We start from the raw sequence: 12,312 nt of genomic DNA, 5'->3' as shown, positions 1-12,312 counted from the left end.
CTCAGGGCTTTGAAATTGATTTAGCTAAATTTGTCATCCACAGAAAACCACATAGCAGGAAAAGGAAGGAAAAAGGGGAAAAATTAATGTGGAAATTAGCTTGTTTATTTTCATCCTAAAATCCAGGTGGAATATGCAAACTGAGGACATTTCAGAATAAATAAAATATTTATTTATGGTACACACGTTGTCAATACATGTTGACATTTAATCTAACTAGGGATTGTTTTGGATTATTTTCCATTTACATTTCCCTCTATATTGTCACAGACTCAACCATTATGTTAAGACAGAAGAAGGTGTGTGTTTAATTTTATTTTTTTTTAAACTTTTTATTTTATTTTTATTATGATTTATTTATTATTATTTATTTTTTATTCATTTATTTATTTTATTTTATTTTATTTTTTGTAGGACCGTCGGGGTTGGGGTGGGGGTGGATGTATAAAAGAAAAAGAAAAAAAAAAGATGTCTTGTCTATGCTTACAAAATTTCAGTGTACTATACCTATAAGATGACTAAATAAATCTATTTAAAAAAATCCAGGTGAAAAATACATACCATAATATACAATCTATACATAATAAATATAAAAGTGTATACTAAACGGTTCAATATCCACACTCCATATGTACTATAACGTGAGTTCAACCATCTCAGCCTGTATATTTATTATAATTTGCTTTTTTACTGTTTACAATCATCAGTCATCACTCAGGCATAATATCACTATGTCTTAAACTGTGTAACATATATACTTCCTGTGTGTAATAATGTGACTGCGACTGTTAACTTATTATATTTTCTACTGATGCTTCTTGTTTTGCACTGTCCCCTTGGATGCTGTAACGGTGCTGATTTTCCCACTGTGGGACTAATAAAGGATTTTCCAAAAAAAGGGTGTTGTGATAATGAACTACAACAGTGTTGGTGAGATGGATGGTTAATTTATGTAGTTGGGGTGTTCCAATTATGTGTTTTGTCTGTTGTTCTTTTGTTTTTGTATAACTATTTTACTTTACAGGAAAAATCTATAAAAACTTTATCAAACAAATCTGATCAGTGACAAATCACCAGATTCATACAGCTACTTCGCAACAAATTTAGAGTCCTCAATGCATCCATTTCCCACCAGTTTCTTTATAAAATTGAAAGTAGACTAACACTACTTGTTTCATTCCTGTCATCTGGCACTGTGAGTGCTAAATTTACGTATTACGTCTGAGCAATGCATGATGGTAGTTATGGTGAGTTCAAAGCTAATTTGAGTCCACTATGAAGGGTATAATATTTCTCACTTGATACACACACACACTACAAAATAACATGAATGACGTAGTGTGTCTACAATCATTCACTAGAGTGTATATACTGGCTATACACTAAACAGTGAATGATTTCAGACACAGTCATGGAAACTCCAAACAGACATAGCTAAAAATCAAACTGCAGGTCAGTAAGTGTTAACCACTGACCCGTCATGCCGCCTCCTGTCCTGCTTCTCAGTTTCTGTCTATGCATAAAAAAGAGCTCAAACAGAGCAACAACAAGTGGGAGCTAAATAGGCCAGATGGCAAAGAAGCCTGACAGACCAAAATGAGGATATGACCTGGTTTCTAAATCATGGATTAACTAATAATTTGAAGGTTTGTGGCTAAATTCTCAAAAGACTGCCAAATAAAATATTTAGAACTTTTACTTTCTCTTCTATAATCTGCAACAATGAAAAGGTGGTTGTAGCTGGCCTTTAAACGACACGTACCCCTGTAAACCAATCTCTGTTCACTGGCTGGTGGCAGCTCATTCAAAGTGTCTATGCAATATGATCCATACCTGTTCCTGCTTGCACGACTACTTTCCCCATTGTTTTCAAAACAGTGGTTGTTTGTATAAGCAGTAGTATGAGCTAACATTCTGAAAAAAATATTCAAATATATTTGTGGTCCTCCCATAGCTACAGGTGGCTTTCGTTCAATGCTATATTTATTCAACAACAAGGAATAATATAATACTAATCTACCCATAATAACTGTGCACAGTTGGAGTCCAAAGCTCATGTATGGACATAAACATCTCTGTGTTCAACAAAACACAGATTACCGTCATAAAAAAAAAACAGGTACAGCAGGCATGCTCCAGGCTTTCTAATATGAGTGTGCGTGGGTGTGTCTGTTGGCCTAAGGCTGATAATACAGTAACACTTGTAGACCTATTTCACCTTTGCCTCGCAGCACCGCAGTGCCAAACAAACAGTGTAGCTCTGACAGTGTGTGAGTGGCGATCAGTCTAAAACGTATACTTTTAACTGTATCTTTAGTTGCAATTACCAAGGCCAAATCTGTGCAAAGTCTGGCCTTGAGAGTGAAACAGATTTTATAGAGGAGGAGTGTTTGGTAAATGCAGCTGTAAAAGTTAATATTTATAGTGATGATGAATGACTTGATAAATTATTAAGAAGGTCAAGCATTTTTCAGTAAATGATGCTTTCATTTTCATATGAAGTGAGGAGACAGTGTTGGTGTCAGCTGTAGCTATATGAAACAGCAGTTAATGGGTTTAGTTTTTCAAAATGTCCCGAACAAGACAAACTCCTAATATTGTTCTATTAGTTTACTGCTAATTGCTACATCACTGACTTACTAACCCCTTCCTGAGCCTGAATACTGCCTGAAATCCTCTCGTAGAGGTCTGTTAGATATTCCTAGGTCAAGGCTAAAAACCAGAGGAGACAGAGCCTTTGGAGTCACGGCCCAATGACTCTGGAATGACCTGCTGGAGGAGGAGCAGGCAGGCTAGCTCTGTTTCGGCTTTCAAATCTCTCTTTCATCTATTATTTATCTGGTGATTTCTCTTGTTGTTATGTCTCGGTAAAGTGCTGTTTAACTTCTTTCTGAAAAGTGCTATATAAATAGAATGATTGTTGTTACATCCACCATTTTGTCAGACTTTGTCCACACAAGCATCTCCTACTCCCCTAATGTCCTTGTTGGGGCACTTCTCTTTTTATTACAGCTGCTGTTATGATTATTGACTTGTGATTTAGTACAATTTAGTTTCTCTGTGATCAATGTACTGCTAACCATGCTTACCATCATACAAGCTATCTGGAACTAATGTATTGCTAATGTAACATTCAAGTTAAGTTAACTACTGAATTGAATTACTGGGCTAACTGATGAGTATCTATTTGTTTTACCACCCATGAGAACTTAATGTTGATCTTTCAGTGGTGATGCAGCAGTCTATACTTTTGTGAATCCAGTTTCCTTTATCCTACTAACTAACTTATTTTAACAGTACTTTTAGTCCGTCATTAAATTTGTGTCCAAAACTGTTTCACAGTTTCACACTTGCTTTCAGTAGAAACCTCAAAGGATCTCTGCTGCCATCAACCTTTAATGCAAGTGTGTTTAGCTTGGTGAATAGCTGTGCACCTACACACACAGTAAAAGCAGCAGAGATAGTGTTACAGTCTTGGTTAAAAGGTTGAAGTAACTACAGGTATTTAAATGCATGCTTAAGGTTTAGTTACATACAGCTATGCTTATAGCAAAGCTCTTTCACTGAGGCAGTGAGGGAAACAAACATCCTTCAGCAGCGGACATTTTAACCCTCCTGAGCTTATCTTGCTGTCAGTCAGCATTTCTTTTATCTCTGCAGTGACACTGGTCTTGATATGTTCACTGCATTTATGGCATCAGAGCATTGTTTACAACTGCAGTTGAAAGAACCACAGCGAGATAATATCCGTTGTTGTTGTCAAACTGAAGCCGAACTCATAAAAATTACTCATTGCTTTATCACATATACACACGTGAATGAATACAGTATTTACCTTGTTAAATGTAGCTCTCATATTGACCTTGATAAAAATAACAATAATAATGAAGCCAGAGCTCCATTACTATGTGGACAAACAGGAAACTTCTGAGCCTTAATTATAATTAAATTCATGCCCCAATGCCGCTTTAATGGCAGGGTCCATCTGTAATAATACCACAACACAGTTTGAATGGCATACCACAGCCCCTGTTTGTCTCTCGCTGCATATAAGTGTGTTGTTGTTTCCTGCAGCAGATTGCCTTTATCAAATCACATCATGTGACCTGGCATCGAGGCCACATGCATCAGAGGCTGTCTGCAAGATGACCTCAGGCTAATCAGCAGCACCAAGGCAATGCAGCAGATAAGAAAGCAGGAAGTATTTATGGGAAAGAGTGAGAAATATAGACAGTCGTAAACTGTTAGGCCATCCCCTGTATACAACCACAATTAATCACAGCACCTAATGACAGTATCAAACTGTCATTTTCTGTACCTTCTTTTTCCTTTGCCTCGCCTTTGGAGTGTTGGTGGAGGATTTGTTCAGAATCTCTGCATTTGGTGGTGGGGTTTTTTGTCCAGCCTTGGAAAAAGAAAGAAGAGAAAATGCAAAATAAAGAGATCAAGATTTCAAATACAAAGAAACATTACTTTTACAACAGTACAAAGGCAGTTAAAGGTCCAGTATGTAGGATTTAGGGGGATATATTGACATAAATGGAATATAATATTCATGACTATGTTTTCCTCAGTATATAACTGAGTAACCTGCATGTCTTTGAATTGTGGAAGGAAGCTCAAGTACCCAGAGAAAACTCTAACTCTACTTAGTGTAAATGCGACACTAACAATACAATAGCTCCTGCAGTGCACTTGATGTTTTCTCTAGAACAGACGAACCTTTTTCATAGTATTAGCAAGTGTAAAATGCAAATCTGAAAAGTGCTTCTTCTAAAGACTCCTATCCTGAGAACAAATGATAATTTTTAGTAGTATCAGCAGCATATTACTATAAAGGTCATCATTTATCTGCACTGAGTGACCCAATTACCATTGTCGTCAGTAAGCACGAGTCAGCTGACACTGATAACATCTTTAAAGCTCACAGAAACCTACACAGACGCACACAGAAATGGCTTTGGTGCTGGGAAACAGCTTTTCCAAAACATGCCCATGTTATGTTAATCACGTCACACAGATCACATGGGTGGTGTTAAAAAGGACTATGTGAGGGAATTTGAATGGCTCATGCAAGTTTGACCCAGGAATGTCACGCATAAACAAGCACACTGCATTTCACAGCACACAGACTCAGACAAAGACTTCCATGACAGGTACACCGAGGAGTATTAACATATACACAAAGATGCACACATGCTGTTGTAAAGATGATCACACACCTTTGTTGGAGAAGCCGGTGTTTGTGTGTCTGCATTGAGGTGGCTGGGTGACCTCTTTGTGCCTGCATCTGTCATGTGTGCCTCCTGAGACTAGAAAGAGGACAGAAGAAGATGGTCACAATTGTAGTACACATCTAACATACAGTAGAGTAAAAAAAGGAGCAACAGATCATGTTTAACAGAGGCCAGGAAGCTTTGTCCTTTTATAACTGTGGCATAAACAGTGGCTATGATACATGAGGGAGTCATTTTAGAGGAACTCCTGGGTATGTGTGCTCTGCTTTTGCTTGTCTTCTGTGAGCCTTCACAACAGGGTTCAGAATAGATTTTAACAGGTTGACAATATGCATCCACAAACACATACACTAACATAAACACTTTCTTGCTCTCCTGCTGCTCATGAGCATTTTGTGACCGAGAGAAAAGGCAACACCGGTGATCACATGTGCTGCGTTCAAAGGCATTAACAGGAGGGTCAGGAGCCAAGGGGCCTAAGTAGGCCATGCGTGCCTGTGCATATGCATTAGTGTTTATGTGTGAGTGTATGTCTGCATGTTTGTGTGTAAGACAATCTCATTCTGACAGAGGGTTTCCCATAGGTCAGCGGGGTCTCATGTGGCTGTGCCCTTACAGGTATTCACAACACAGCACAGACATTTGGAAATGTTATCTGCATAAAAATGACACCACATCTGCACTATGTCCATTTTATTTTATAGCTACTAGGAATCTGGACGTTTGTATTTCATGAGCTCAGGTTGCATGTGATGATCACTTAATTTCTTGAATATTAACATCTTCAGCAGTTTTATTTTGCATGGTAAGCGTAGTGTCACATGGGAACCTGACACTATGTTTGATGACGTTAAAAACGGTAGGAAGGGTACCCTGAGAGAAGAGGTGATAGGTCAAAGACACAGGGAGCTAAATCTCGATGGCATCAAATGGCCTGTGTCACGTTTCTTGCCAATAACACTGTCATCAATCAACTATCAAGACGTTTGCTATAGACTGTGGTGAAGGATGTCTTTCCAAAAGTGCCAAAGTTTTACAGTTCTGCATGTGAGATGATAGTTGATCATACTGCTGCTATACCCGAGCAGCAAATACTCCCTAAATTTCACTTTTTTTTACTGGACTGGAACAAAATTAAATTTATTTTGATTTTATGCACTGCCTTAGTGCATTTTGAATAAAAACAATTAAGTCTTAAGAATATGTCATGCAAACTAAGATGGTAAGTGTCTCTCTGTTTGCACTGTAACACTATAAAGCACACAGCTATGATTCTCTGACCTCTCTGTTATGCTCACATGAGGTCCCCCTGGGTGAAATATGCATAAGTTAGATATTTTTACATGGGCTGTAGATTGCATTAAAGATACTCACTTTTCCAAAGTATTGGGGAGATTTAGAAACATTTATGCTACATTGGTGGATAGTTTATAGGCTAATGTCAGTTCAACCGAACTATTTAAAAAAAAAAATATATATATATATATATATATATATATATATATATATATATATATATATATATATATATACATACACACATATATATATATATACAGTACAGGCCAAAAGTTTGGACACACCTTCTCATTCAATGCGTTTTCTTTATTTTCATGACTATTTACATTGTAGATTCACACTGAAGGCATCAAAACTATGAATGAACACATGTGGAGTTATGTACTTAACAAAAAAAGGTGAAATAACTGAAAACATGTTTTATATTCTAGTTTCTTCAAAACAGCCACCCTTTGCTCTGATTACTGCTTTGCACACTCTTGGCATTCTCTCGATGAGCTTCAAGAGGTAGTCACCTGAAATGATTTTCCAACAGTCTTGAAGGAGTTCCCAGAGGTGTTTAGCACTTGTTGGCCCCTTTGCCTTCACTCTGCGGTCCAGCTCACCCCAAACCATCTGGATTGGGTTCAGGTCCGGTGACTGTGGAGGCCAGGTCATCTGCCGCAGCACTCCATCACTCTCCTTCTTGGTCAAATAGCCCTTACACAGCCTGGAGGTGTGTTTGGGGTCATTGTCCTGTTGAAAAATAAATGATCGTCCAACTAAACGCAAACCGGATGGGATGGCATGTCGCTGCAGGATGCTGTGGTAGCCATGCTGGTTCAGTGTGCCTTCAATTTTGAATAAATCCCCAACAGTGTCACCAGCAAAACACCCCCACACCATCACACCTCCTCCTCCATGCTTCACAGTGGGAACCAGGCATGTGGAATCCATCCGTTCATCTTTTCTGCGTCTCACAAAGACACGGCGGTTGGAACCAAAGATCTCAAATTTGGACTCATCAGACCAAAGCACAGATTTCCACTGGTCTAATGTCCATTCCTTGTGTTTCTTGGCCCAAACAAATCTCTTCTGCTTGTTGCCTCTCCTTAGCAGTGGTTTCCTAGCAGCTATTTGACCATGAAGGCCTGATTGGCGCAGTCTCCTCTTAACAGTTGTTCTAGAGATGGGTCTGCTGCTAGAACTCTGTGTGGCATTCATCTGGTCTCTGATCTGAGTTGATGTTAACTTGCGATTTCTGAGGCTGGTGACTCGGATGAACTTATCCTCAGAAGCAGAGGTGACTCTTGGTCTTCCTTTCCTGGGTCGATCCTCATGTGTGCCAGTTTCGTTGTAGCGCTTGATGGTTTTTGCGACTCCACTTGGGGACACATTTAAAGTTTTTGCAATTTTCCGGACTGACTGACCTTCATTTCTTAAAGTAATGATGGCCACTCGTTTTTCTTTAGTTAGCTGATTGGTTCTTGCCATAATATGAATTTTAACAGTTGTCCAATAGGGCTGTCGGCTGTGTATTAACCTGACTTCTGCACAACACAACTGATGGTCCCAACCCCATTGATAAAGCAAGAAATTCCACTAATTAACCCTGATAAGGCACACCTGTGAAGTGGAAACCATTTCAGGTGACTACCTCTTGAAGCTCATCGAGAGAATGCCAAGAGTGTGCAAAGCAGTAATCAGAGCAAAGGGTGGCTGTTTTGAAGAAACTAGAATATAAAACATGTTTTCAGTTATTTCACCTTTTTTTGTTAAGTACATAACTCCACATGTGTTCATTCATAGTTTTGATGCCTTCAGTGAGAATCTACAATGTAAATAGTCATGAAAATAAAGAAAACGCATTGAATGAGAAGGTGTGTCCAAACTTTTGGCCTGTACTGTATATATATTAAATACAATAAAGAAATTTTAAAAAAATAAATACAATAAAAGATTCACTATTTCAACCCACAAGAATTTTTTTGGGGGAGGAGTCATTGTCCAGGAATTTAATTTATTTTTTGATGCTAAACAAACCAGTAAAACCCTGAACAATGCACAAAAAACACTTTCTTTTTTGCTTGAGTAAAAATTGCTGATTTTGAGACACACAGTTTTCAAAGAACTAACCCTCAATTTTGGAAATAAAAATTCAAAAAAATAGAGAGAGAGAAAACCTGCCTGGCTGCAACTCTGCTCTGCTCAACTCTCTCATAAAACAAGAAAAAAATGTACTGAAAATAAATAACAACCAAAATATATTTACACAACTGCTGCTTGGTTTGCTTCTCGCAGGCACATTTTCCTCAGCTAGCTACAGATGCAGCAGCAAGATGCTGCCAGGAAAACCAGCAGACCAGTTAAACTAGCTAATCAATAAAGACATCAGCCATCGAAGCAGCAAATATAAATCAACATCCAGAGACCCAGAACAGCTACCTGTGGAGGAGTCTTCCCTGTGAGGCTGTGATATAAGATCAATAGTTGAATCAATTTAAGCTTGACATTATATAAGCCTGTAATTTTCAACTATTGCTCCTCCAATAGATGGGCACAGGGTGAGGTCGCAGGCCAGAGAAGAACTCATACTGTTTCAAGTGCATGGGCACAGCATGTGACTCACAGTAGCTGTCTTACCAGCTGCATTACACTGTGCTGACCACCAGCACAGATCCACTTCATATAAACATTAGCATCTGGTGTTCCTCTGAGTATACAACACCTTGACAGTAATAAGGGTCGACAGTTCTTCTGCGCAGCCTCCTCCGTCTGTGGCGGTCTCAAATATGTTGCTGTAGTTCTGGATGAGCTTGACCATGATCTTGTTACAGATATTCTGGTCCTTCATTGCTTCGAAACCAGGAGCCACGCTGGAAAAGAGGGAAAGAAAAAACAAAAATTACAGCAGACACTTCAGATTTCATCCAATTTTTTACACATGACTGTTGCACTTTAAACAAATCAAAATTCAATTAAATTAGCAGTAAAAATAAAGTTGCAAATTTAATCAACTCATTTTTTTTCTTTCATTTGCAGCACTGAAATAATCCAACAGTGATTTTGATACAGAAATTAAAAGTCAGTCTTAAATCTGATTGACAAAGAAGAATTTAGCCACCTTAATGTGCCCGTCTCTCTTTTGTGTTTCCCTGCGTACAACTCCTCTTGTCTTCCATGTCCCCAGTTTGACCCCGCATTTGTATCTGTGTTTGTCTCATTCTCATCCTGGATAATCTGGACCCAGTGTAGTGACTTTTAAAAACCAAAATGTCTAAACAAGCCACTAAGGGGCGAACAGGTGAACTTGTTCCGGACATGTGTTCTGAGCTAAGAATAAACCAATGTCCAGTGCATGTTATCTATTTAGATATGGCAGTCTATCCTGTTCCATGCCAACGCTTAATGCTTTTCAACATGCTTCCATAACATGGTCAAAAACTGTTTGCTTCCCATTCTACATACCTGATTCCCACTACCTGGAGCTCACCTATACGCACTTCACACATAAATGCTCCACCCTGTGTTCAGCTTCATAACTGCATATGTATTTTTATATACCAAGTGTTGAGATAAGGATAAATTAAACAAACAAAAACTATATTACGGCTCCAACACCCAGCCTCCCTACACACCTGTCTGTAATTAGTTCATCATTTGTCCAACTCATCAACCCACAACTTATCCAGCTTCCCTCCCACTCATCGCCAGATCACTGATCCAGTCTCAAGTAGCCACGCTCAGGCCAAGCTCATGTATCTTTGAGAATAGTTTCCCTTAAGCATTACTGCTTGGTTGTTTCCTGTGCCAGTCTACCTGCCACGCCCCTCTCCAAACCACCTGTTCCCTCTGCTGTCTCCAGTCACCCCCTCTCTTCAACACTTCTCCATCTACAGTACTATGACAATAAACCTGTTGAACTTCACCTGTGTCTTTGTCTGTGATCTGCACTCAAGTCCACTCACAAACTAACCTGACACATTGAGTACGATGTCTGTAAGCCTGTCATGATAACTACTTTTGGTGTTGCTGTCACTTTAAAACCATCTTATGCCAGTGATATCATCATAATATAATAGCATAATGATACAAGAACAATCTTTTTAAGGCAATGAACTTTTAATTCTTACAAATTTTCAGCCACTGGAATTGAAGTGTGAAAAACTATAGAATATCCTAAATAAATGAAACATAAATAAATGTGTGTGTGTCTGTATTTGTACGTGTTGGAGCTGCCTGAGCCCCACCCACTGCGTCCTGGTCTTACAAAGGGTAGGAAAACCCAACTGTTTATTCTTCCATCATGTTGTCTAAAATGTTGGTGTCATTCTCATGTAAACAAACACACAAGGGCAATATCGCATATATGGATATATACATATGTATCAACATGACCTTGATCATTTTTGCCGACTTCAATACATCAATAACATTATTATCATGACTGGCCTAGATGACTGATGCTACTGAGCAGCTGTGCGATATGTACACTGGGCTGTAAGCCTAATTATATAACTTCAGCGCACGCACACACACGCACGTACAGCCTCTGATGAAGAGAACAGCTTGTACAGTATGAAAGAGTACCCACTACAGTTTCTTCTTCTCCGTTCCTTCTAGTAAGACCTGATCTTTTTATCCTGCAGGGTTCCCCAGCCTTAACATCCAAGTTTGTTACTGGAAGATACCCAAAAGTCACCAGCCAGGAGAACACTAGCTGTTGGTTGAAATGTGCGAATCTAATTTGAAACTCATCACCCAGTAAACCCATCATAAATAGACCAGTGAGATCAGAGGTACTTAGTTCAGCAGCTGCAGGGATTTGGAGCCACTGATGCATCATTTATTTATGAACAGTGAGAACACAATGAAACCGTTTCATATATGTGATAGAAAATTTATTTCATGTGTGTTCACTAGACTCATCTACTGTTCTTAACCTACTGTGTGTGTGGTGTTTAGATGATGTAATGAAAAGTTAAACATCTGGCGCAGTAGTTTAAATACAAGAGTCTGACAAAATGTAATAAAGCGTATTGACGAAACATTCAGGTGTAATGTGATACAAGTCTCCCTAGCAGGCTTCTACACTGTCATGATTTTATCTTCTCTATATGAGCTACAGCACCACCTGTTGGCTGAATATTTGGTCACAGACAGAGACCAGTACAGAGAGGGGTATCAGTGTGCTCAATATGTACAAATACTTTTATGCTAATACCCTCAGATTAACTTGTGTTTTTATTTGTTCATGTACCAGTTTTTTCGCAGTTAACCTACGTAGGTGTTTCCCCAGTAATGGTTGTACTGTAAGGGTAAAAGACTGAATATGGTCCAAGACATCTATTTCATTTCACGCAACTTACAAAAAGGCTTTTTTTAATTTACAAAAACACCCACACTTTATTGGTTAAAACCTGACTTACGGTTCATAGTCTTACTCAATATGTACTGCATGTTATAAGAGTGCAATCATCTTATTCATCCTACTGCTCTGACATAGGAAACCAATGTTTAATATCTGACTCACTGAACACAAATAGGGGAAAGGTGATTGAATCTTTCAGCTTTAGCTATCACGACTGTCTACATGCCTGTTTTTTTCCACACTAAGCCACGCTGTCTTCTCTGTTGTTTAAAGACTGTGACAAACATGCTTTGTAAAGGTCACAGTAAAAACACCAAACTTGCCAAAACTTTCAGGAATGTCAATTATGTTCTTCAAGGATATGAACACACTAAAGGAGGCCTGTAAACAGTTGCAACAACAGTCGTCTCCTGTGCCCTTGAGTGT

At 38.7% G+C, this 12,312-nt stretch overlaps 1 protein-coding gene across 5 annotated transcripts in view; it reads right to left on the bottom strand.

The window, feature by feature from the left end:
• The window catches only part of fam13a (family with sequence similarity 13 member A), a 75,950-nt gene that overhangs the window by 46,476 nt on the left and 17,162 nt on the right, over positions 1-12,312 (bottom strand). For all 5 annotated transcript variants that reach the window (XM_033623949.2, XM_078166211.1, XM_078166213.1 and 2 more), the window contains 3 exons: positions 9,244-9,391; positions 5,223-5,312; positions 4,319-4,405 (listed from right to left, as the gene is read on the bottom strand). In XM_033623949.2, coding sequence (XP_033479840.2) covers positions 4,319-4,405; positions 5,223-5,312; positions 9,244-9,391 — 325 coding nt within the window. The remainder of the gene's footprint in view (positions 1-4,318; positions 4,406-5,222; positions 5,313-9,243; positions 9,392-12,312) is intronic.

This window comes from Epinephelus lanceolatus, chromosome 3 (assembly GCF_041903045.1).
Source record: "Epinephelus lanceolatus isolate andai-2023 chromosome 3, ASM4190304v1, whole genome shotgun sequence".
Taxonomy (NCBI): Eukaryota; Metazoa; Chordata; class Actinopteri; order Perciformes; family Serranidae; genus Epinephelus; species Epinephelus lanceolatus.
This window is presented reverse-complemented; position numbering and strand designations above follow the sequence as displayed.